This window comes from Ambystoma mexicanum, chromosome 2p (assembly GCF_040938575.1).
Source record: "Ambystoma mexicanum isolate Mex_15411 chromosome 2p, UKY_AmexF1_1, whole genome shotgun sequence".
NCBI lineage: Eukaryota > Metazoa > Chordata > Amphibia > Caudata > Ambystomatidae > Ambystoma > Ambystoma mexicanum.
This window is the reverse complement of record NC_090923.1, coordinates 872,502,966-872,530,481: the sequence shown is the minus strand read 5'-3', so window position 1 is coordinate 872,530,481 and position 27,516 is coordinate 872,502,966. Positions and strand designations below refer to the sequence as shown.

The 27,516-nt window shown below is 46.5% G+C and overlaps 1 protein-coding gene across 1 annotated transcript in view; it reads right to left on the bottom strand.

Annotated features, from left to right (window-relative positions):
• WDR62 (WD repeat domain 62) overlaps window positions 1–27,516 on the bottom strand; it is a 2,486,568-nt gene that overhangs the window by 2,336,982 nt on the left and 122,070 nt on the right. Inside the window, exon 3 of the mRNA XM_069644563.1 lies at window positions 8,956–9,018. Within this exon, the coding sequence (XP_069500664.1) occupies window positions 8,956–9,018 (63 nt within the window). The remainder of the gene's footprint in view (window positions 1–8,955; window positions 9,019–27,516) is intronic.

Sequence of the window (27,516 nt, the reverse complement as noted above, 5' to 3'; positions counted from 1 at the left end):
TGAATAAGCATCCTAAGAATGGAAGAAAAACGTCTGTCCTTCCGACCCGCCACTATACTCAAACTGAGATTTGTATTAAGGCAATATAATACAATTCAATTATTGCTATCCATTCTATCACCAAAAGATAGTAACAAGAGTTATATGGAGCAAAGCCTCAAGAATGTCAGGTGGAACGGGCACAATTTGAATCAAAATTGTGGGGGGAAAGTATCGTCATTTCCATTAGGGATCCAGTTGGTGGCGATTCAACATGTATTAGAGATGACCTGATTAAAAGGCACGCGTAGATTGGTGATGTATGCAGCCGATGAGAAGTTTGCTTGGCCCGCCGGAGGGTACTCTGATCATCAAATTAAATGAATTATGGCGAAATGGCTCAATTAGAACGCTGTAAATATGGATACGTTCTGGTTGAATATTTTTGGGTACGATGTAATCGTCAGAATATGAATTGCTGTTATACCCACAAAAAGTGAAAAAAGCAGCTATAAACAAGATTGGATAAACGGACATGTTATCTGGTTTTAAGATATTTGAACATTTTAAAATTAAAATAAAATCATTGAATGGTTTACAACTGTATTTATGGAGACACCCATCTAAGAAATAGACATTTGTTGAAAGATAAAATTAAATGTATTACCAACAAATTCAGCACCCAGATGCCCCCGGGTCCGGTGCACTTTACAAATGTCCAAATAAATATCTAAACAAATGATGTCATGGGTGCAAGAAGTAAAATTCCTCAAAGTCAAAGAATATGTCGCTTTTGTAAGGAAGCAGTTGAAATATATGTGGAATGTATGGGATTTGTGGAATGTATGGGATTAGTTGCTACACGTGTAGCCCTATTTGGTAATTTTATTACAAAAACAGGGATGCCATCATGGGAACGGATATGGTTCTCCCTCTTATCTATACCAAAGGACGAATTTTGTATAGCAGCAGGACGGTATGCAAATCAAATGTTGGGGGAAATACGTTGTTTAGAATGCCAGATCAATTTGAGCATAGTGATTCCATTTGAGATCTCTATACTTATTTACATGAATTTCCATGTATTGTCCTGTATTGGTGATTTTAGATATGTATTATTTTTGTATTAATTGGTTTTACTGGGACGTTCTTTTAGAGTTGTAAAATGTGAAAAGTTTGGAATTGCTGCATTTTTTTTTTTGGAAACTTGCACACTATAAATTAACGAATACTTAAAAATAAGGCAATGCTATGGAATGAAATGGGTAAGCAAGAATGGGTGGAAAGAAAGGCACAAAGATGAGTTCCCCTAGTCACAAGCCTCTATTTGTACATTTTCATGAGATCACACAAAAACAACACTCCTGGATATAAAATAATGTGTATTTTGGCGGTACCTCCAACTCTGTCACAGCATAGGTACAAAGTTACGTTAACAGAGGATGGATCGCAAATCAAGATCAAGCAGTGGATGGATTTAGAACAACCACATACCCCAGGTACTCTGTCCCAAAAGGGGATGCACAGGCAACTGCCTGACCCTCGCTAGAGCCCTCGTTCTAACCAAAATAGATTACTACAACATCCTATTACTAGGTACCACAAAAAACAACCTTACCAAACTCCAACTCCTACAAAACAAAGCCCTCAGAGCAGCACTGGGCATTAAAAGCAGAGAACATATCACACAACACAGAAGAGATGCACACTGGCTCCCAGTACACGCAAGAATTCTCCACAAAACACTCACCACTACCCACAAATGCCTATTTGATGCCGCCCCCAGCTCACACGCAAAACCTACCCAGACTACTCAGATCCAGTGCCAACACCCAGCTCCTCATCCCTTGCTGCACTTCCTCACTAGCTTCCCCATTGCAGCCCCCCGCATCTGGAATTCACTCCCCCCCTACCTGTCTAACGAAGATTCCTTACCCAAGTTCAAAAAGCTACTCAAAACTTGGCTATTTAACAAATTCCAATAACTTATCACCAGTTTGTCTGCGGACTGGGTCACCCTCTCAGCAACCTAGACAACTCACTGCAAAGAACAATGATACCCAAGCCATACATACCACGCTGCCTACTAAATGCTTGCAATTTTGAAATTAGACTGTGGCCATTATATGTATGTAAATCTGGAAACATTTTGTATGTAACCTTTTCTTGTTAACGAAGATGAACAAGTTACTCCTTACCTGGTAACGTTCTTTCGATGGGATGTTCCTTCGACGTATTCCTTATCTATGATATTTGTATCTCCAGCTTGCTGGCCTCGGAAAAAAATGTTCCCAGTAGAGGGTGCTGTGCGTCGACGTCCGTCGAATAGGTGTTTCGACAGCCACCGTATCGACGCCGACGTCATCATGCCTATAAATGGCCACGCGCAGCGTCCGTTGCTCAGTTCCGTTTTGTAGAGTAAGGTAGTTATTGCATGAATGGTTACTACCCTTGAAGGAGCGTAAGCTGCAACCACAAGGGAAGTATTACTGTGGGGATGGATGGGAGGGGCGATAAGGAATACGTCGGAGGAACATCCCATCGAAAGAACGTTACCATGTAAGGAGTAACTTGTTCTTCGAAGGGATTATGTCCTCCGACGTATTCCTTATCTATGATAGACTCCCATAGCAGTGGTATGTGATTGGAGGCGGGAGTAAGAGATGCCATATTACTCTAAGAATGAACAGAGTGTAACACAGCTTTTCCAAATCTAGTCTCTTGACTAGAGGAGGAATCCAGGCTATAAAATTTGGTAAAGGTATGTGCGGACGACCATGTGGCAGCCGCACATAGGCTCTAATTGGTACCCCTCTTTGAAGAGCTGAGGAGGCTGCGATAACCCTGGTTGAATGAGCCCTTAGATTTTGAGGGGGCTCTTTCCCTGCCAGTTTGTAGCATTCCAGAATGGCTAAAATAATCCATCTGGAGATGGTTTGTTTGGTTATTGGTAATCCCAACTTGTGTCCTGCGTAACCTACAAAGAGTTGGTCTGCTTGTCTAATTTTAGCAAGTCTACTGATATAAAAACTCAAGGCTCGCTTAGGGTCCAGCCTGTGTAGTCTCTTCCTCTTTCCCCTGATGGAGAGGAGGATAGAATGAAGGTAAAGTAATCCGAGTAAAGTGAAATTCAGAAACTACCTTTGGGAGGAAGTTAGGCTTCACCTGTAGAACAACTTTGTCCTTGTGAAAAATTGTATGAGGAGATTTACAAGATAGGGCTTGTATCTCGCTAACCCTTCTAGCAGATGTTAATGCTACCAATAAAACAGTTTTGAGGGTGAGAAACTTCAATGAACAAGAGTGGAGTGGTTCAAAAGGAGCACCTCTTAGGAAGTTTAAAACTAGATTTAAGTCCCATAAGGGAACTTGGAATAGTCTTGAAGGGTAAACATTAGTTAGACCTTTCAGGTATTGTATTACCAATGGAATTTTGAAATACGATGGCTCCTCTGCAGTGCGCTTAAAGATCGATAGCGCTGCAAGATAGCCCTTAAAAATAAAGTAGGAAGGATAACACCGCAGGTGTACCACATGAAAAGGGTTCGATATTCTTTTCTCTGCACCAGCTGCAAAATTTATTCCAACGGCAGCGGTATAGAGTTTTAGTTGCTGGCCTTCTGGCCGAAAGCAACACCTCCATGACGTCATCTGGAAGGTCCCAATCCTTGTACCTCAACCTTTCAGATACCAAGCGTGAAGGTTGAGGGTCTTTATGGCTGGATGGAGAACCTGACCTCCCTTCTGCGAGAGAAGATCCTCTCTGTACGGTAGACGAATTGGAGGATGGACATGTCCAGAAGGTCCGGGTACCACGTTCTCCTGACCCAATCCGGGGCAATTAGGATCATGGTCTTCCGAAACCTTCTCAACCTCCTGATCATTTGAGGAATGACAGGGACCTGAGGAAACGCGTACAGAAGTGGTAACTCCCAGTCCACTACGAACGCGTCTCCTAGAGCTCCTCTCGGGGGAAATTCCCTTGAGCAAAATCTGTCGCACTTCCTGTTGATACTGGTGGCGAACAGATCCACTTGAGGGGTTCCCCAAAGGGCGAAGATCTCTTGAAGGACTTCCTGAGCTATCTCCCACTCGTGGGAGACTGTTCTGCCTGCTCAGAGCGTCCGCTGTCAAGTTCTTCTCTCCGGCTAGGTGAATTGCCGATAGAGAGATTCCTTCCTGAATTGCCCAAAACCAGAGCTGCATCGCCTCTCTGCACAATGGCAGTGACCCTACGCCTCCTCTTTTGTTGAGGTAGTGCATGGCCACTGTATTGTCTGTCCTTATCAGGACGTTTCTCCCCCGTACAGACGGCAGAAAAGCCTTCAGTGCCAGTCTGATGGCTCTCAGCTCCAACAGGTTGATGTGTAGTCTGGACTCCGATGGAGACCAACGACCGCTGATGGTCAAGTCGTTGGCATGGGCTCCCCACCCCGTGAGTGAGTCGTCTGACTACTGTTATCTCCGGCCATGGTTGACAAAACAGTTCTCCTTTCAAGATGTTCTCTGGAGAGGCCCACCATTGAAGGTCGTGGGCTACCTTGTCCGGAATCCGGAGGAGATCTGTCATCCTCCCTGAGAATTGCGACCACTGAGTCCTCAGTGCCCACTGAAGGGATCTCATTCTCAGGCGAGCCTCTGGCACAAGGGATAGACAGGATGCCATGAGGCCTAGCAACCTCAAAAAGTCATAGGCTGGGAGAGGTTGGGCATTTTGAAACCTGGTGACCATCTGCAGAACATCTTGAGCCCTCACCTCTGGTGGCAAGGCTTTTCCCAGGGACGTGTCCAGGACTGCTCCAATGAATTGGAGTCTCTGTGATGGTATCATCTGTGACTTCTTTAAATTGAGGGAGAAGCCCAGCTTGTGAAGGAAGTGGCAGACAATCTAGTTGGATCCGAGCTTGTTCCGAAGAAACTGCTCTGATCAACCAATCGTCCAGGTAGGGGTAGACGTGAATCCCTTCCCTCATTAGACTTGCAGCCACAACCGACATTAGCTTGGTGAAGACCCTCGGGGCGGAGGTCAGCCCAAATGGCAGAACTCGAAATTGATAATGAGAGTTGCCAATTGCGAACCTCAGGTACTTCCTGTGCTTGGGATGGATTGGCACATGGAAATAAGCATCCTGAAGGTCCAGAGATACCAACCAGTCCTGAAGCTGAAGAGCCTGAAGGATCTGAGAGAGAGTTACCATCTTGAACTTGTCCTTCCTGAGGAACTTGTTCAATTCTCGTAAGTCCAGGATGGGTCTCAGTCCTCCGTCTTTCTTTGGTATGAGAAAGTAGGGAGGGGGGTGGGGGGGGTGGGGAGTACCAGCCCTTGTTCCTGTCCGCTACAGGTACCGGTTCTATGGCACCTTTCCCTAGCAGGTCTACAATTTCCTGCAAGAGGAGCGGATCCGGCACTTTCAGAGAGCTGTTCCCCGGTGGATGGCTCCGAGGGATGTGTAGAAAAGGCAGGCAGTAACCTTGGGCAACTGTCTCCAATGCCAAAGCATCTGACGTAATAGCCTGCCATTCTGTCAGATGGTGAGTTAACCTGCCCCCTACAAGTGTCTTGTGATGGGAGACCTCAGAGTGGTTTGGGAGCGGCTGATGCAGTTGCCGAAGGTAAAGCGGCTCCTGCGGCTTTCTTTCCTTTACCCCGTCCACCACGGGTAAATTTTCCTTGGCCTCTTTGAGCCGGCCGTCCTCTGCCTCTTCCATTTGAGGAATAATAGCGAAAGGACCTTCCTCTCCAAGAGGATCCTGAGGGACGAAAATTAGTTTGGCGGATTGCAGCTCCTAGTGACTTGGCTGCTGCTTTAGATGTTTGCAGTTTTTCCAAACTGTCATCCGCCTTCTTACCAAACAGGGAAGAGCCGTCAAAGGGCATATTTAAAAGTCTGGCCTGTACGTCAGAAGCAAAGCCGGACTTTCTCAACCACGCATGCCTGCGGATTGTGGTACTTGCCGCCATGGCCCTGCTGATACTGTCAACAGCATCAGTGCCAGTTTGAAGGGACTCACACATTGCATCTTTACCATCTCTGATGATATTTAAAAATGTGTCCCTTTCTTCTCCTTCCTGGAAGCAGTCAGCCGCTGATGAAGCACACTCCCAAAGAGTGTGGCTGAACCTAGCGAGCGTACAAGTCGCATTAACAGATTTTAAAGCCATGCTACAGGCCGAGAAGACTTTCTTAGCCATGGCATCATATTTCTTATCATCCCTATCCTGTGGCGCAGTGGGGTATGCAGATGTACTGCCTGATGAAGTTGCAGCCTGGACCACCAGACTCTCTGGAGTAGGGTGCCTAGATAGGTATTCAGGGTCAGCAGCAGATACCCTATATTTCGCTGACAACTTCTTGTTAACCGCAGGGACAACTTCAGGAGTTTCCGAGTTAGTTAAAATCTTTCTTTGTAAAGCAGAATGAAAGGGAACCAGAGGATCCTCCTGTGGACCTTTATCCAGAATATCTGTGAGGTCATCCTGTTGAAAAAAATAGGTGAAGGCGCAGACCAACCCATGAACTCCATTAATTCTTGACATTAGGGTTCTATAAGGGGTTTCAGCATGTTCCCCTGGGTCTGGTTTGACAAATTCCACTTCTGGGGAAGTGTCTAGGCCACTTGCTTCCTGTAATGCATCCTGAAGGTCTTTCAACCTTCTTTCCTCAGAGGCAAAAGTCTCTGGTTCAGGTGATGTGGTCCTCTGCAGCCCAAAAGGCCTTTCTTGATCAGAATCTTCCCTTTCTTCATAAATTGAAGTTAAGGGGGGATGCTCTGGCCTGTGAAATGGTATAAAATCCATCTCTAAAGCAGAGGGAGCCATCATCAGTGGCCTTGAAAAGGTCGATGTCGTCGACGCCGATGTAGAAATCCTCAAAGGGGCCGAGAAAACTGGAAGAGGCCTCGATGAACTCGAGATGATCGGAATCCTGCTCGAGGATGTCGACGACGTTCGACGTCGTGTCGGTGGCTCTCGGTGTAACCGTTGGCTGTGGAGTAGCAGTGGGTTTTTCTTTTATCGGCATCGATGTCGGTGTCGACTCGAACGACGGATGAGTCAAAGAACCCTTCAATAACGGCGTCGATGGCGCCGATCTATGCTTCGAAGGGGCTTTCGACGATGGCGTCCAAGATGCTTTACTTCCCGATGGCTCATGGCGCTTTCGGGTCGACTCTTTCGCCGGGTGCTTCGACTCTCGGCGTTTAGATTTTTTGGGCTTTTCACCCGGGGTATCACCCTCAACTGACTTCGAGGGGGTCGAGGCTGCTTTCTCGAAGACGCTTTGCATCTTTTTTCTGAATTCCTCCCACTCAGCCTGAGAGCTGTGTTTTGTGGGGCAATTTACTCTTTCAGGGGAACTAGAAGACGACGACAAAGGAGATCTACGTCTCTTTTTCGAGTGTCTAGACCTCGACGAGTGGTGTGAGCCACTTCGAGACCTAGACCGAGAATGCTTTCGACGGTGAGGAGACTAATGTCTCGACTCTACCGCGGAAACTTTCGAGGAAGTTAAAACTGGCTTACCTCTCTCGAGCTTCCCCTTACGCTCCTTCAAGGCTTTCGCCGTCATGGATAGGCATTCGTCACACTCCAAACACTGGTGTTCGATTCCCAGACACCACAAACAGATCCTGTGAGGATCCGTCAACGACATTTTCTTCGCACAGTCTCAGCATTTTTTGAAACCGGAATGAGGAGTCGTCGGATCGGAGGAGGAAGCCATCTAGTACGAGTCGGTTTTCTCGAGGAAATATGAATATATTTCGACTAACGAACCGAGCAACGGTATTCCGAGGCACACGAAGCGCGGAAAACCAGAACTGAGCAACGGACGCTGCGCGTGGCCATTTATAGGCATGATGACGTCGGGGTCGATACGGTGGCTGTTGAACACCTACTCGACGGACGTCGACGCACAGCGCCCTGTACTGGGAAAAAAAAATTCCGAGGCCAGCAAGCTGGCAATACAAATATCATAGATAAGGAATACGTCTGAGGACACAATCCCTTCAAAATATGCAACTTACGCTGTGACGCCCAAGGGTTTGGGCATGTAACCAAATGTAATAAAATAAAAAAATAAAGCTATAGACAAAGGGGAACATCCTTCAAATCTGTATTTTACCATTAAATGGGTTTTCTTACCATACATTCCCCTCTTTTGTCCAACCATCTTTTGTCCAAACCCTCATTCCCGATTTAAACAAAAGGTAGCTATCCAGAGGATTCTAGCACAAATAGACTTTGAATGCAATAAAGCAAAGTAGAACGGAACAGGAATCTTTGAGAGTACAAAAGCAGTGCCACAGTTCCGTTCATATTAAACCAGTGACAATTTACCAAAAATAACACAACATAGGTTATTATTTAACAGTGCTAGTTTCATTCCTGAGCTTTTCTTTTTAGCACAAAATGAGGATGGTTAAATGTGGGTTTCTAAAACAGAAGGCAGAATTCTCTACGATGAGTCTCTAAGCTTAGGGAAGAGCAAATGTAATGGTGAGGGCACCTGGAGAGTATATGGGCAGAGCTTAATACGCTCAAAGCAAAGTAGATGAACATTTAATACCCATGAATCTACCCAGACTTGAAAATTGCTCTAATAAAACCTAATACACGTGTTATATTATAAAGTCCATAATCTGACAATTTGGAGGAAAAAGGAGTAAGGGTTCCTCTAAAATAAGTAAACTGCTTGCAAATACAGTGAATCTGGGCAGACCCATTAGTAAGGTTAATGGACGACAGCACAAAGGCGGAGCTACCTCCATCACTGGATAAATTCGAACTGTCCTTACTGATTCAGAACCCAAAACACAAAAGCTAGAACGCTAAATGAACTTCCACAATTAGATAGCATGCCAACCAAGCATCTGCATATCGTAAAATACTACAGCTGATCTATATACATTGATTGGCAACCATTCTACAACAGCAAAACAAATGTAGAAAAGTGGTCACATTAAAGTACAAAATACCTGGAATTATTGAAGATGTGAGTTTGCTTATTCTTTCTTGGACAGTAAAGAACAATGACACACCTGTAAATAAAATAAAAGTTGCCATTATTAGCTTTTCCGACAACATTTACGGCCGTACACCAACATTTTACCATGCATTCATTTATAATGGATTAGGACCATGTGTCAGGTGGGATGCCAGGGCTGCCCAGCGAAAAGTGGGGATGCTTTTATGACATTCCATCTTTTTCCAGGATCACCCAGGAGGGATGCTGAACTTCGTACAGGTGAGTATTCCAATTGGTTGCCACCTCTTCAGCATTAAGGATGGGACATTTTGCCCAGTGATCGATTTAAATATACAAGTTTCTTTCAATGAGTGTTCAAAAAACTGAAAGTAGTAAGCATTGACATTCTGTAACACACAACCAATGTAAGACCTGCAAAGTTAAATAAACTAAACGATGAGTCTCTAAGCTTAGGGAAGAGCAAATGTAATGGTGAGGGCACCTGGAGAGTATATTTTTTTTACATTTTACAACTGAAAAGCTCAAAAGATTGCAATCTTGCTAACGCATAGACAGGACAACCCCAGATTGTGAAAAGTCCCATCTCTAATCTCATGGACCAATTAGGCCAAACAACAATTAACAATCAAGGTAGCAGGAGACCGGACACTGGACTAATGGCAAGGGCCTGATGAGGACCCAGTCAGGAACCAGTTAATGTAGAGAAGTTTTTATCAAATAAAGATAACTAACAAGAGACAGTACACTGGAAGAGTGAGGAGTGATGAGGTGACAAAACCCGATTATTTAGGGACACTTTGTATAAACAAAAATTACCAATATGGAAACAAAGATATGGAAACTACGTTAGTGACCAATGACGCAATGGAAGCCTCAAAGGGCATTGCAAATTACATTTAATGAGCACCAAAAACAGTATACAAAAAGGGGCACAAGAGCTGGTTAGCTGTTCAGCCTCAGAAGAACCTAAAGAAAAAAAGATGTGCAGCTCCACAGCCAATGTGGCGGGTCATGAGAAGGAGACGGACCAAGTGGTGGCATTTCAACAATATATTTTTATTTCTATAAGAAAAAGGCCTTTCTGGCCCAATTCTAAGGGGTTTTACCTACCTGACAAAACAAACTAGCATGCTTGTCGTCAACAGTGTAGTCTAAAGCAATAGTCTGTCCTCTGTCCAAAACTAGTCTGTGCTGATCCTACTACTAAGCAAAACAACAACAAAAAAGGTCCAGGAGAATTACTCCCTTCTCCTGGACAAGCTTTCCCAGCTCCATTAAGCTATTCTTAAAACTTTCCTGGCGATTTCTTGAATCAGTTCTTGAAGGGGAATGTTCCACCTCTGGGGTGTCCCCTTTTCCTCTTGGCCAAAGTTCACTTGGTTCACCATCAATCTTTGGTTTTTAAGACAATTGACAGTGTCTGTCTCTTTCTATACTTAAGCTGGGATACTGTGCTCCTTTATAACACTAATTCAATGGATTCTCTGTCCATTCAATTTCCTTAGCCATTTTGCACTCACTAGGATGAGTGGTTTGGTTTCCTAAGTGCTCTCCACTTGTTTTGACTCTTAACCATTCATTGGGACGAGTAGGCTGATGGTGAATTGTATCCCTTCTACCCCTCCGGGTCACTCCCTACTCCAGTTACCTCTGACTATGGGCTGGCGTCAACGGTGGGTCTTGTGGGGTCGGCATCCCTCCAGTATGGATTGACGGTCACTCCTTTCTCCTGTTCGTTGTCGCAGAGCCAGTGTTACTGCGGTCTCGTTCAAAGACTGTACAGTTCACCTCTCCCGGGTCATGCCACTGCTGCCTCTTACCTCGAGCATGCACGGCACAGCTTTCTGCCCTCTGTGTTTCCTCTCTCACCGGCTGGCCAAATTCTCTCCCCTGAGGATCTCCCAGGTTTCAGCAGCTTCTTCCTTCTCACTGGTTTGAAATTCCCTGGCTCCAATCTCTCCAAGTTAGTCCTTCTTCCCTTTTAAGTTGAATTTCATGGGTCCTCCCCAGCGTAGGTCTATAGTCCTTTCTTTTTCTCGAGCACTCCTTTACTCACTTGAGCTTCATCTCATTAGTATGGTTGGCATCCAACCATTTAGTAATCTTTATAGCTTCTTTATTTTTCTTCTCAGTAGGTTTAGTTTCAAATGGAGTGTTGGGATACATGTTACAATTGCAAACAGTGGTTTGTACAAGTTGTTTTTTCAGAAGCCTGCATGGTATAAAGGGTTAATTTTAAAGGGGTTTCGGGAGTTCCCAGACAGAACAGGAGTCCTTGTCCCCAAAAGAGGAGTCTCTCCATGTGAGGTCCCATAGCATAGCAGGCTCACCTCTCTAGCCTCACAAGGAAGAGCTTCCCTCTGGGGAGAAGTGACGAGATACCTCGATTCATCACACCAGCCAATCATGCAGAGGAAAGATGCCCAGATGATCTAAAGAATGTTAGCAGATCTGAAGAAAGCTGAAACACCCAAACCAGCATCTGAAGACTTGAGCAAGCAAGTCAAAAATAAGAACCTAATTATTATTATCTTTTTTGAAACATGCATGGGCTAAGTCCAATTGATAACTAACATTATTCAAAGAGGTGCCAGGAAAGACATTCAATGGAAATAATTTTTAGGAACTCCTTAAGGCAAACACAAGGGAGCATTACAAGCACTTTGGAGTTCCTAGTAAGCTCTACAAAAGGAGCATTGTTAGCATATTGAGAGCTCCTATTGAGAAATGCAAAGGAGCATCGTTAACCAAAGACTTACATTATAGGCACACCCAGAGGCATACTTGTCATTGATTGAGGCCAATACACTTGGATCTACCTGTAAAGTGTGGAGGCAATACATGAGTGCATTTCAAGCAGCAACACATTTATAAGTATTTGCAAGTAGAAACTTAGAGATATTTTCAGAAGAGTAAGATACATTGTATAGTGTTTTTTTAAAGAAGGTTAATAATCCTAAAATAGGATCTGATAACCATCTTAACAGAGCACAACACATCGATTGTTTTTAATTAAAAAAACATTTTTTAGAAATGTAACAACTGGGTATTATTGCAGCTTATTCAAAGCAGACCAGTGCCTGACCTACAATGGATAGATTTGTTGTTCATAATATGCACATGTAAATATCTAGAGACAGGCCTTCTACTCCCAGCATTAAAGGGAGTGCCTGAGAGAAGCATGTATAATATGTAAAAGATAGGAAATAGAGGCACAACTTGTAGAATCACACCAATTATCCTTCTATTGACAGCTGGGTAAAGCTAATTTTTCTATTTTGGAAAGTCTTTGACTTTTTCTCTGAGCAGACAAATTGAAAAATAGGAAGCGCTTTTGGTTTTTAATAGATTTCCTGATCCTAACCTTTGAATGAGAGCTATTGGATGCCAGTAGGTTAAAATCGCCAAAAGTGGAATTCATGTCAAAACAACTGTCCAGAGTTGAGGGCTTTGTTATACTTTACATGCGGCATAGATGAACAGACAATAATATGCAGATACTTTCCAAAGAGGCAGAGAGACTAGAAGCCACTAGGTAAATAGAGATACCTTTATGAGGGGATACATTTAAATTATCTCATGAGCTAGTTCGTCTGCATCACTACACTTGAAGCAGACATGAGCTGGGGCCTTTGAGAGGAGGAAGAATCAGCAGCAAGGTGCCATAGAAGAGGACCAAGGAGACATGAGAAGAACAAGTTACTTTCTTACCTGGTAACGTTCTTTCGAGGGGATGTTCCGACGACGTATTCCACATCTATGACAGGTAATCAGCACAGCTGTGGTGATTACCCGTCATAGATGTGGAATACGTTGGAGGAACCAATCCCTTTGAATCTCCTTGACGACCCGTAGGTCCCAGAGGTATTTGATGGGGGATCTGAGTACACGCTTCCCTATTTGTTTCTGCAGAAGGAAGTGTTCTCTTATGTAAATAGTTACCCCAGGATATCGACCTTTGATGAATAGGAGATGGTCATAACCACGAATTTAGCAGCAAATGTCTGCCATGTCCTTGACGCGTGTTGACATGAGTTTGCATCGGATGAGGGAGTTGAAATCTAAATCAAACACGTTGCTGTGTCGGCTAATGTAAAGATTTCATCTGAATAAACGTGTAAAAATATTCTTTGCGTTTATTATTTTTATGAATAAGCAAAAGATTTGTATTTTATTTATTTATAAGGCCCTTTTGCCAAAGTGTTGCACATAAAAACAAGCTGAAACAAGATGAACAAACCAAATGAAAACAAGGAAAGCAGTTACGGCATAGTGGAAAGTAAATTGTTTTTAAGATGAGATCAAAAGATGGAGTAAGAGGAGATGGAAAGCCTAAATTATGCAACTTGAGACAACACTGCAGGTGTTCCTCCACCATTCCAAAGAAGCATCCTGCAAAGGGGGCCCAACTTATATACTCTGAATTGGGGCAGGCTTAAGACTGGCATGGTGTCTCTTACCTTGATCTTTCTTCAATCAGTTACTTAACATGCCCACAGGGCCCAACAGCTGAGCCTGCAAACTTAATGCCAACAGACAAAATCAGATTTTGAACTTCCACATATTATCAGTGGTAAATGCTAAGCTTATGGTTCATGTCAATGGCACTCATTTCTGTACAAACTGACCTCACAACCAACGTAATATTTGCATTAAAGGTTGCACTTTTTTTAGGCCACCAGAGGGCGCAGGGATGGTAAGTCCTTGATTCTGCGCCACCCCTGCAGCGGTCCCGGAACGTGGAAGAAGCACCCTTCTTTCGCGCCCCCACAATCCCAGGTGCAAACTCGGTGTGGAGGGTGAAGGGAGGACAGATACGGAGGAGAAAGAGGGCACATGGATGCAAGGGCGAAACTGGTTAACTGGTTAACAGACGGTACACCACGTTTCAAGCCGAAGGGGAGTCAGCCGCAACCGAAAAAGATGTGGCAGCACTCATGGAAGAAATCAGGAATACGAGAGAGGACATTGGGGGCAGGATCGAAAATGGGGGCAGGATGGAAAAAAATCACCCAAAGGATCGACCGGAAAGGGGCTGGGGGAACATTGAGGGATCGTTGCATCTCGAGTTGAAGTGCATGGTTATTGTTGCCAATGTTTTTTTTAACTATTGTATGTTATAAAAGAATAAAGATATTTTTTCAAAATAATAATAAAAAATAAAAAAAAACGGGGACAAGCTCAAGATCCTTGAAAGGGCGAGGAAAAAGGGCCCGGTGTTCTATGGCTCTTCGAAGATCAGTCTTTCAGGGCCTGTCTCTGCTTACCCTCATGAAGAGAAGGCTCTGCTCACCCCTCACCAAGCGGTTGAATGAGAAAGGGATCAGATACAGGTGGGGGTTCCCATTCTCAATTTCCTTCGAAACTGAAGGCCACAAATACAAGCTCACCCCGGAGGAGGACATACGCAGGATCACCATGGAGCTCACGGGAGATGCAGAAAGCCCCCACACCTCAAGGGAAAAGATGGAGGAGGACAATGGCAGACGAGGGGCCCGAGAAGGAGAAGTATTCCAAGTTCCCAAAAGTACAGGAAACTGGGCACACAACCGGGGGATGCAACATGAACTAACATCGGGCTGCGCCTCTATGGCCGTCGCTCATTGGAGGGTAATTGAATCGTAGAGCACCCACGTTGGGTGGCTCGCAGTTTTAGGTTGTTCAGAAACTTGCTAATGTTATGAACAGTTTATTGAGGGGGATGAGCAACTCTGGGGGTATATTTGTTCTTAGCGAAACCTTTGGAGGGGGGGGCGAGGAGGAAGAGCAATAGAACAAGTGGTTTCACGTGAAAGGGACCCGACTGAACAGGGCCGTAGGTGGTTTGGTTCCAACCTGGTGCCATTTACCAGGTGAGGGTTGGAGGGGGGGTCAAAAATCGGACCCCCGGGGGGGGGGGGGGATTTATGAGGGGATGGGGGGGACGGAAGGGACCCTTGGTACAGGCTCCATCCATATTATTTGGATCCAAAGGCACAACCCATACTGACACATTTAGGTGGAAGCAATGGAACTCCCAGACAGGCATAACGTAATGCAGACGGTTGCCGTGGGATCCCCAGTTGGCATCCTGAGGGTAGGTACCCTGAACGTAAAAGGGCTCAACTCGCCCACGAAAAGATCATTGGTTGCAAGGGAATTTCGGAGGTCAGGGCTGGAGATCCTATTCATACAAGAGACCAGATTCGGCAGAGAGAAGGATTCCAATTGGGCAAATCGGCAGGGAATACTGGAGCTCGGGTCCTTTGAGAAAGGCCAGAGTGGGGATTCTGGTTAACAAGGAGATCAAGATGGAAGCAACTACGGTCTGGTCAGACGTGGAGGGCAGGGCCCTGATGGTGTCGGGCACCAAAAGGAGGGTCAGTTTCATATGTGCCACGGTTTATGCCCCAAACCAGGGCCAGCTTAGATTTTTGAAACATACACTCACAAAAATACTAGTCGGGAGCACTGGACACCTCATCACCGGTGGGGACTTCAATATATGGCCGATATAGAATTAGACAGACAAGCAGTACAGGAGAGGGAACAGGACCTGCCAAGACCAGGTATCAGGAATCGCATGAGGCACTCGAGGGATTATGGGCATAGAGACACATGGCGACATTTCCACCCCACGGGAAGAGGGTTGTAATAAAAGATACCGAGGCCAAATAAGTTTGGGGAGGGAGCTTTATTATACGGCCCCCAGAGGTGAGGAGGGCGGTTGAGAGAATGCGGGTTGCGTTCCTGGTGGAACGTGGGGAGACCGAACATTCCTCACTCCGGGTGGAATGAAGAGAAAGGTGACATCACAACATCTCCTTATCTATGGGAAAGAAGGGAACGGAGAGGGGGGGGAACAGGGAAAACAGGGGTGGGATTGTTGTTAAGTTGAATTATTAAATATGTGATCAATAGTAGATGAAGTCGTCACTGAAGTTGCGGATAATCTAGCGATTCCTTTTCGAAAGGCCCTTGGCAGGTTTTTCTCCATTGGTGTGACAGGGTTCGTTCTTTCTTGTATGTCTGGCGTGGTATCTCTTTTCAGGAAAATGTTCACTTTTTGATCTTATGCCATCCTGTGAATCTGTGGATGTACCAGGTCTGTGAGTGTCGTTGGTCTTTCTCTTCACGTTCTCTCTTGACCATGCATCATTGAAATGGTTTTTTGAAGTGCTAGGTTTGCAGGTGTCGTTGGTTATTTTCACGAGGTCATCGTGAGACCATCTCCCTCCATCGTCCAATGTGACAGATTTGTTGTGACATTGTATGATCTTTTGTGGAGATCTAAATTTGGATTCACCCTTTAGTGTTTTCCTGGGTTCTTTGATGCATACCCAGTCTCCTTCCTGAAAGAACACCCTTTTAGTTCCGTTTCTTTTGTCGTAGTATGTTTTGTACTTCTTCTGCTTCTCTTTTATAGTTTTATGGATTTGTTCTATGTCCAATTTTGGTTCTATGTTCATTCTCGCCTCACCGGTGTCTAAGAAGATCCATGCCGGTCTTAATTGGTTGGTTGCGGTTCTGCCCCGCATCAAGGTGAAAGGCTCTACGTTGGTGGTGGAGTGTGGCGTTGTTCTATATGCGTACAGAGCCTCCTTGAGGGTTTCTCTCCAAGGCATAGCATTGGCAGTGGCCAGTTGGATGACGCTTTTTATCAGTCTGTTCATTCTTTCCACCAACCCGTTGGACATTGGGTGGTAAAGTGACGTAGTGATGTGGTTGATGGATCTTTTGTCAAGGAATTCTTGAAATTCTGACGAAGTGAACTGGGACCCGTTGTCTGAGACTATGTCTCTGGGGTCACCTTCCCTGTTGAATATTTCTGTTAAGAAGTCAGTGACTTTCTTTGTGGTTGTGCTGGTGTCGAATCCCATCCTCGTCGCCAATGTAATAAAAGATACCGAGGCCAAAAAAGTTTGGGGAGGGAGCTTTATTATACGGCCCCCGGAGGTGAGGAGGGCGGTTGGGAGAATGCGGGTTGCGTTCCTGGTGGAACGTGTGGAGAACGAACATTCCTCACTCTGGGTGGAATGAAGAGAAAGGTGACATCACAACAAGGGCATACTTTCTACTCATTCTACTTTCTCATACACCCGAATAGACTACTGCTATATCTCTAGAGACTCGTGGGAAGAGCCATTGGGCTCGACTATCAATTACGATTTCTTGGTCCGACCAGGATATGGTCACGTTGGAATTACAATGGATGGGTTTGACCCCTACGGGGGCAAAGTGGAGGTTCAATGACTCACTGTGGAGGGACCCTGTATTTCACTAGGAGAGGAGCAAGGAAATTGGGGAATACTTTAAGATAAATCATACGGGGGTAGGTCGAGAGAGAGATGTCGTCTGGGATGCAGTGAAGGCCACTTGAGAGGGATCCTGATAAGAGAAGGGGCGAGGCAAAAGAGGGAACAGGCACTAATCGAAAGTAGACTGAGAGAAGAGATAAAACTGGAAAAAAAAAGAGTGCCTGAGCCTTTAGGGAGGCAGGAGCAATATATAGCGGAGGCAAAGGGGAAAAAGGAGGAACTGCGCCTACTGGATGAAGAGAAAATAATCAGAAACCTACAATTCTTTAAAAAAAAAGTCTATGAGAAAGGAGATAGGGCAGATGCATTACTGGCAGCAAGATAAGGGGCAAAGGGCTGAGAGATGGGTCTCACAAATTGAGGGGACGGATGGAAAGTACCATTCTTCTGGGGGTGGGATCTCTGAGGCTTTCGCAGCCTTCTACGAGAAATTATATGGCTCAGAGGTCGAACACGAAGAGGGCAATATAGACAGGTACCTAGGAGACATCCACCTAGCCAAACATTCCCCTGCAGAGTCTAGCTTATTAGACGCACCCATAAAAGAGGAAGAAGTCAAGAATGCAGTGGGTAGAATACCGCTGGGTAAGGCCCCGGGGGAGGATGGATTCACTGCAGGATCTTATAAGACATTTCTTAACGCCCTACTGCCATTCACGACGGAAATGTTTAACGGTATATCGAAAACAGGGACGGCCCACCAAGCATTTGGCAGGGCGCTCATCACAGTAATACACAAGGAAGGGCGGGAGGGAGGGATCCCCAGGGATGCGCATCGTATCGCCTGATCTCTCTCCTGAACATAGAAGCAAAAGAAACGTTCTTTCGATTGGATGTTCCTCCAACGTATTTCACATCTTTGACATGTAATGTCCGCAGCTGTGTACTTTAGAAACTTTTTCGGCAGAGGGCGTCCTGCGTGGATGGAGTCTGGTCGATGTCCCTCGAAGGCCTCCGATGAGGGCGACGTCGCCGGATGTCATAAATAGGATGGACAGCGCCCATAGCCTCAGTTTATGTTTTCTCCCACATAACGTGTGGCACCCATCCAATGCCTGCTTGACTGCCCATAGCCTTGCGGAAACGTAAGCTGCAATCGCATAGGAAATTCTGCAGAGGGGCAGGCTGGGATGGCGATGTGGAATATGTTGGAGGAACATCCAATCGAAAGAACGTTAGCAGTTGGTAAGTAGCTAGTTCTGCGAATGGATTGTGTCCTCCAACGTATTCCACATCTTTGACAGACTCCCAAAGCAGTACCAGAAAATGGAGGAGGGAAAAGAATGAATAGTACCCAATCAGATGGCGGCATAAAGAACCACCTTACCAAAGGCCATATCATGACCATGGATCATATCCAGGGAATAATGTTTAACAAAGGTGTGGATAGAAGCCCATGTGGCTGCATCACAAATATTCCTAATAGGAACTCCCCGTTGTAGGGCAATGGAAGTAGCCACGCCCCTAGTGGAATGAGCTCGCAACCCTTCAGGAGGGTCCTTACCCGCCAATCGGTAGCATACAGTAATAGTGCGGATAATCCACCTAGACAAGGTCTGTTTGGTAACAGCCTGGCCCAATCGGTGTCCAGCATATCCCACAAAGAGTTGATCGTCCACTCTGACCCTGGACATCCTAGAAATATAAAAGCTCAAAGCTCTCCTAGGGTCCAACCTATGGAGTCGCTCCTCTTCCTTACCAGGATGAGGAGGAGGATAGAAAGAAGGAAGAACCACTTTCTGGCTCAAATGAAATTCAGAAACTACCTTACGTAGAAAGGAAGGGCGTACCCTCAGTACAACCCTGTCCTTGTGGAACACAGTAAAGGGCGGCTTAGATGAAAGTGACTGCAATTCGCTTACTCTGCAACAGAAGAAACCGTAACCAAGAACACTGTCGTGAAGGACAATAATCTCAAAGGACAAGAGTGCAAAGGTTCAAATGGAGCACCCATTAGAAATTTCAAAACCACATTCAAATCCCAAACCGGCACCTGGAAAGGGGACGGCGGCAACACATTAGTCAGTCCTTTAAGAAATCAAAGGAATCTTAAAGTAAGAGCATTCTTCAGACGAGCGCTTAAATATAGACAGCGCATCCAGGTAACCTTTAATGGTACCTACTTGAAGGCCCCTGTGGCCCAAAGAAAGTAAGAAAGACAAAACCATAGGAATGCAACACTGAAAAGGATCAACATTTTGTCCACTGCACCAGTCGCAAAACTTACGCCAACGGTAAAGGGATTTTGTCGCTGGCCTTCTGGCCGAAAGCAACACCTCCATCACATCATCCGGGAGGTCCCAATCCTTATATCTCAACCTTTCAGATACCAAGAGTCCTGATCTCTGGATGGAGAACCTGACCCCCCCCCACACACCTGTCGCGAGAACAGATCCTCTCAGTAGGGAAGATGGTGTGGAGGGCAGATGGACATTTCCAGAAGGTCCGGGTACCACGCTCTCCTGGCCCAATCCGAAGCAATGAGGATCATGTGGGATCCGAACCTCCGTAACACTTGAGGAATGACGGGGACTGGAGGAAACACTTACAGCAGTGGGAATGCCCAATCCACTACAAACGCGTCTCCTAAGGCTCCTCTTGGAGGAAATTCCCTTGAGCAGAATCTCTCGCACTTCTGGTTGGCACTGGCGGTGAAGAGATCCACTTGTGGGGTACCCCAAAGGTGGAAGATCTCCAGAAGGACTTCCTGAGCCAACTCCCACTCGTGAGAGACGGTGTCTGTCTGCTCAGAGTGTCCGCCGCCACAGTTTCGTCTCCGGCCAGATTGTTAGGGAGAAATCTCATAAATGGTTGATTTCCCTTACCTAAAGAGTCCCCCAGCAGCTTTGCTGGATTTCTAGGATTTTTATTTTTCACCTGGGAAGAGTGTGAGCCTTTTCTCCCACTCTTACATGTGTTTTGTTATGTGTATTTCTACTTTGTGTGTGATCTTGGGCACTGGAGCCTCACCTACTCCATATGCACCACCTTTTGTGTGTGTTAAACAGCACCTTCAGTGCGGTGACAGAGGGTTGTTGAGACTTCCCCAGGACTCCATTTTTCTGGGGCTGACTACATTCCCCCAGAAACACGTAAAGTTGCCATTAACTTTAAAATAGTCACTTTTACCACAGATCCAGTACACCCCATCTCACATGAAGTATTGGAAAGGGTTAGTTCTTATCCCTTTTTATCTGTGTCCCTTGGAGCATTGTTTCGCTCCCTTAACATTAAGACTTGGCTGGTGGCAGTGGTATCTACCCTAACTTTTCTACCGCGCTTATCTTATATAACGTGGTAATGTTTTCAGCTATTATATTAGCCTCAAACATTAAACCCGCTTGACCATATATGTTTTATTTTGGCTCTGGCTGGGTTTAGTCGCCATTTTTTTTTTTTTTTAAAGTCTTTCTCGTGTTTTTCTCTGCGCGCCAAACTGGGGATGACTCCTTTGCTCGCTGTCTTTTCGCGGGCTTCTGCACAGAAGCCCTCCTTAAGGCGCCTAGTAGTCTAAGTAGGCAGGATGTGAGGGAGGGATCTTTGGACTCTCCTCTGATTGGCTAAGGGGACTGGCCTTGCCAGGGCAGCCACCCTGCTGTGTGATTGACAGCCAGGCTGTATGAATGGGGGTAAACTAGATAAAAAGCACGTCTCTGGGACTGGAAAGGCACAGTCGCCACTGGAACGAAGGAACCAACGAGGAACTGAAAGAAGAGGACCCCTTCAACGACTGAACCGTCCGGTGAAGCCCTGCTGCAGGTCCGAATCTCCAAATCCGACTAAGACCCTCCAGGAAACTTCTTCCCTTGAGCTGGTGGGACCAACCAGTTCGCCCAAACTGCAAGCCAGGACCCCTCTGGTCGAATTCGCTGTACAGAGCTACAGTGGGCCGAATAGCCAGGAAGGTCGGACCCTGCTTGGGTTTCAAGGAGCGCACCTTTTATTTGTCGTTTGGCGGTGCTGCTGGTTTCTTCCCTGGGTAGTGCAGGACCCTCTAGTCTTCCTACTTCTGATCAGTCCAACAGTCGCTTCAGGAACCGTGAGCCTGCAGGAACTACCAGGAAAGTCTGCCACAGCCCCTCTCCGTTTTAAGGTACTGTGCAAATCCAGTTGTCCGTTTCGCTCAGCCGCGGTGAAAGTGTTTGAAATCTTTCTCCAATCCGAGGGCTTGTCCTTCTCTTCTAACTAACTTTTCTACCAACCAACCTCGTCCGGACTCTGACACGAACTTTACTGCAAACTACCCTGAACTGTGTGATCTTGAGCAAAAGACTTTTGACCTAAGCCCTAAGCCTTTTCTAGCTGATCTCTTCACTGTTGTCTATCTTGTTCAACTGCTCAGAATACTTACCTGTTGGTGTTGCCTAACTTCTGATAACACTGTCTTTCCCTCCCTTTTAAATTGCTGGAGTGCCATTTTGCTCCCACTTCATTTTGTGAACTTAACTTGTCTGGATTTTAAGGGAAGTGGTGTATTTATGATTGTGATTTTTCTTTGCTTTGCTTAGAATAGTGAAATGTTATACAACTGTTGAGTAAATAAATATATATTCTTTTACTTAGAAACCTTGAGTCAGTGTTTGCCTGAATCATAGTAAATTGCTGTTCTTTGTGTAACTATTTGTACTGCTCACTTACTCTTTGAGATAAGTCTGGCTGCTCCGCTACTGCTACCACTATAACTGTAGTAGAGGCTTGTACCGAAGGTGAAATTGTACTGTCACTTGTAGTCTTAATTGTGTTCCCAAAGGGTACTGCATATAATTCTGCCTAACGCAGATGAACTGCCCAGAGGGGAAATTCCCTGCTGGATGGCACAGAACCAGAGCTGCATTGCCCGTCTGCACAACAGGAGTGACCCTACCCCCCCCCCCTTTTTTGTTGAGGTAATGCATGGCCACTGTGTTGTCCGTCATGATCAGGACACTCTTCCCACGCATAGACGGCAGGGGAAGAGTGTCCTGATCATGACAGGGCTAGCCTGATGGCCCTCACCGCTAACAGGTTGATGTGGAGTCTGGACTCCGACGGAGACCAACGACCGCTGGCGGTCAAGTCGTCTGCATGAGCGCCCCATCCTGTGAGGGAAGCATCTGTCACTACAGTCACTTCCGGCCATGGTTGCCAAAACGGCTCCCCCTTCATCAGGTTCCCTTTGTTGGCCCACCACAGAAGATCCCCGAGAGTGGAACGTGAACGGGATCTGACATCTTGCCTGAGAACAGCAACCACTGGATCTTGAGGACCCATTACAGGGTCTCATCCTCGGCCTGGCCTCTGGCACCAGAAAAATGCAGGAAGCCATGAGGCCGAGCAACCTTAAGAATTCGAAAGCTGGAGACTCTGGGCATGTTGAAACTTGTCCACCATCTGCACAATGTGATGAGCCCTCTCCTTGGGAGGCGAGCACTTCCCCAAGGACGTGTCCAACACAGCCCGATGTACTGGAGCTGTTGGGAAGGCATCAGATGCGACTTCTTGAAATTGAGTGAGAAGTCCAGCCTGTGGAGGGAGCGGCAGGTGAGACCGAGGTGATCCAATCCATGCTCGGGAGAACGCGCACGGATCAGCCAGTCGTCCAGGTAGGGGTAGACGTGAATCCCCACCAGGTCAATCAGAATGGCAGGACCCGAAACTGAAAGTGCGAGTCGCCAGATGCAAACCTCAGGTAATCTGGAGGACTTGAGAAAGAGTGACCATCTTAACTTGTCCTTCCTGAGAAGTTGGTTCAACCAACGCAAGTCCAGGAATGGGACTCAATCCCCAGTCTTTCTTTGGAATAAAAAAATAAGGGGAATACCATCCCTTGTTCCTCTCCGCTACAGGTACCAGTTCTATAGCGCCTTTCTCTAGCAGGGACAAGATTACCTGCACAAGGAGCGGATCCGGAAGCTTCAAAAGAGATTCCCCGGTGGATTGTCATGAGGCCGCTTTAGGAAGGAACTGCTGTCCCCTAGTATGAAAAGGCAGAGGTTGACGCACAGCTGCGCTCAAAGATTTAGCAGCAGCTTTTGAGGTCTGCAACCTGTCTAGGCTCTCGTCAGCCTTGCTTCCAAACAAATGCGCGCCATCAAAGGGCATGTTCAAAAGACGGCTTTGCACATCCGGAACAAAACCCGACTTCGCAACCACAAAATCCGCGTATAACGGTGCTCGCAGCCATGGACCGGCAAACACTGTCGGCCGTGTCCAAACCCGACTGAAGGGATTCACACATGGCATCCTTGCCATCTTGCACAAGAGGAAGGAACCATCCCTTCCGGGAATATGCTTAGCCGCTAGAGAAATACGATTCCACAGTGTGTGAAAACCTTGCCAAGGCAGAAGTGGAGTTGGCAGACTTCAACGCCACACTCCCCGCAGAAAACACCTTATGTGCCCAACCGTCAAAGCGTTTGTCGTCCCTATAAAGAGGGATGGTAGGGTACGCCGCCTGCCTCGAGGTGGCCATAGCCGCCTGAACGACCAAACTCTCGTGAGTGGGGTGAGACGAAAGGTAGCTGGGGTTGCTACCGGAAGGGCGGTACTTTTTGGTTAACGACTTGTTAACAGCCGGAAGAGATTCCGGTGGCGGCCAAGCAGCTGCCACCCTATTCTGTAATGTCAGATGAATAGGTAACACCGGGTCAGAAGACTGACCTTGATCTAAAATGTCTGTAAAATCATCTTGCACAAAATCTTCAGGTGGACTGGGCCAGCCCAGATACTCCATGACCCTAGCCATGAGCCTCCTGTAGGACGACTCAGCATGAGCCCCAGGTTCAGGCCTGCCAAATTCTACTTCCGGAGAAGTGTCTAAACGACTGGCATCATGAAAAGTCTGCTGCAACTCATCCAATTGGCTGTCTCCAGAAAAGACGGGAGCCACATCAGACTCAACAGGGTCCATATCAAAGCCTGACCTTTCCTCCTCCTCCTCCTCCTCCTCATATATGTCATCCACAGGGAGGCAAAAGCTGTGCCTTGGGACAGAAGAGGGTCTAGAGTCCACCACAGGCCTCTCAGACTTCTAAGGAGCCTTCCTTGGAGGATCCACAGAATCAGGGATCTCCAACAGTAAATTTCAGCCAAAAAGGCCCAAAGGCGTTGAGGGCACCGAATGCTTTGGCGTCGAGAGCGCCGATGGCTGGAACGAAGGCAAAGCTTTGACGTCTGTATTCAACGGACACGGCAACAGAGTCGGGAACCATTTCGGGACCGAGAACCCTGGGACTCCTCCTGACACACAGAGTCACCCCTCGAATCGTCAGTAGACATCCCCTTGGACTTAGATTTACGGGACTTACTGGGTTTATAAACCCTACCTACCTGAAGCTTCCCCTTACCCTCCTGCAAGGCCTTAGCAGTCAGCGACTGGCATTTGGAACAGTCGTCGGTGTTGTGACTCTCACCCAAGCACCACACAAATGCGATGCGGGTCGGTAATCGACATTTTCGACTTGCAGTCCCGGCAAGTCGAAGCCAGACCGCCGAGTCGGAGAGGTTGAAGAAGAAGACATTCACAAGGAAAACACACGGGGCGTGCCGAGTCTCTGAAGCAAATACGTTTGCGAAAAAAACAGAACTGAGGCTACGGGCGCTGTGCGTCCTATTTATAACATCCGGTGACATCATCCTCGACGAAGGCCTATGAGGGACATCGACCCGATGCCATCGACGCAGGACGCCCTGTACCGAAAAAGTTTCCGAAGTACACAGCTGTGGACATTCCATATCAAAGATGTGGAATACGTTGGAGGACACAATCCATTCGAAATATACACCTGAATCCTAGCAACCAGACTAGAGGGATACATGTACCCTCCATTGACCATAACGCATGCTAGAGGGGACGAGTACACCACCATTATCCCCCAAAGGAGGTTTTCCACTATTCTGGATTTTATAAACACTGCCTTAAGAAATCCCCATTCGAAGGGATTGTGTCCTCCGACGTATTCCTCATCTTTGATAGATCATCTCCCAGCTTGTTGGCCCTGGACATTTTTATTCAGTAGGGGGTGCTGCGCGTCGACGTCCCTCGACGGCCTCCGTATCGGCGTCGACGTCACCATGTGTATAAATAGACGTGCGCAGCGTCCGTTGCTCAGTTCCGTTTTGACGTTAACAGTTGTTTTACATGAATAGGTTATTGACCTTGAAGGAGCGTAAGCTGCAACCACAAGGGAAGTATTACTGCGGGGATGGATGGGAGGGGCGATGAGGAATAATTCGGAGGAACATCCCATCGAAAGAACGTTACAAGGTAAGAAGTAACTTGTTCTTCGAAGGGATTGTGTCCTCCGACGTATTCCTTATCTTTGATAGACTCCCATAGCAGTGGTGTGTAATTGGAGGTGGGAGTAAAACGCCATTTTTCCTTTTCGGAATGAACCGAATGTAATACGGCTTTGCCAAACCTAGTCTCTTGACTAGAGGAGGAATCCAGGTTGTAAAATCTTGTGAAGGTATGTGCGGACGACCATGTGGCAGCCGCACATACGTCTCGAACCGGAACCCCTCTTTGGAGGGCCGAGAAGGCTGCGATACTCCTGGTTGAATGAGCCCTAAGATTTTGAGGAGGCTTGTTCCCTGCTAGTTTGTAACATTCCAGAATGGCCAAAATAATCCATCTGGAAATGGTTTTTTTGTTATCGGTAGTCCCAACTTGTGCCCTGAGTAACCCATGAACAGTTGGTCTGCTTGCCTAATCATAGCAAGTCTGATATAAAAGCTTAAAGCCCGCCTTGGGTCCAGCCTAAGTAGCCTTTCTTCCTCTTTCCCCGGATGGGGAGGCGGAAAGAATGAAGGTAAAGTAATTTTCTGAGTGATGTGGAATTCAGAAACCACCTTTGGGAGGAAATTAGGCTTCACCTGTAGGACAACCTTGTCTTTATGAAAAATTGTATGAGGGGTGTTAAGATAGAGCTTGTAATTCGCTCACCCTTCTAGCAGATGTTAAAGCCACTAATAAGACAGTTTTAAGGGTGAGAAATCTTAGCGAACAAGAGTCGAGTGGTTCGAAAGGAGTACCCATCAGGAAATTTAAGACTACATTTAAGTCCCATAAAGGAACCTGGAAAGGTCTTGGAGGATAGACATTAGTTAATCCCTTTAGAAATTGTATTACTAAAAGGTAATTTGAAATACGAAGGCTCCTCCGCAGTGCGCTTGAAGATCAATAGCGCTGCGAGATAGCCCTTGATAGTGCCAAATTGATGAAGGCCTGAATTTGCCAAGTAGAGTAGAAAGGATAACACCGTTGGTGTACCACATGAAAAGGGGTCGATATTCTCTTCTCTACACCAGCTGCAAAATTTGTTCCAACGGTAGCGATATAAAAGACTTTGTTGCTGGTCTTCTGGCCGAAAGCAACACTTCCAGAACGTCATCAGGGGGATCCCAATCCTTGTATCTCAACCTTTCAGAAGCCAGGCGTGAAGGTGGAGGGTTCTGATGTCTTGATGGAGAACCTGACCTCCCTTCTGTGAGAGAAGATTCTCCTTGAGTGGAAGACAAATTGGAGTGCAGATGGACATGTCCAGAAGGTCCGGGTACCACGTTCTCCTGGCCCAGTCTGGGGCAATTAGGATCATGGTTCTCCGGAATCTTCTCAACCTCCTGATCATTTGAGGAATGACAGGGACTGGTGGCAACGCATACAGGAGTGGAAACCCCCAGTCCACTACGAAAGCGTCCCCTAGAGCTCCTCTGGGGGGAAATTCCCTTGAACAAAACAGATCGCATTTTCTGTTGGTACTGGTGGCAAACAGATCCCCTTGAGGGGTTCCCCAAATGGCAAAGATCTCCTGAAGGACTTCCTGAGCTAGTTCCCACTCGTGGGAGACTGTGCCCTGCCTGCTCAGAGCGTCCACCGTTAAGTTCTTCTCTCCGGCTAGGTGAACTGCCGATAGAGATTCCTGCCTCTCACAGTGGCAGTGACCCTACGCCTCCTCTCTTGTTGAGGTAGTGCATGGCCACTGTGTGTTCCGTCATTATCAGGACATTTTTCCCTTGTACAGATGGCAGAAAAGCTTTCAGCGCTAGTCTGATTGCTCTCAGCTCTAACAGGTTGATATGTAGTCTGGACTCCGATGGAGACCAACGACGGCTGATGGTCAAGCCTTTGGTATGGGCTCCCCACCCAGTGAGTGAGGCATCTGTGACTACTGTTATCTCCGGCCATGGTTGCCAAAACAGTTCCCCCTTCAAGATGTTTTTCTGGCAGACCCACCACTGAAGGTCTCGAGCCACCTTGTCCAGAATCTGAAGGT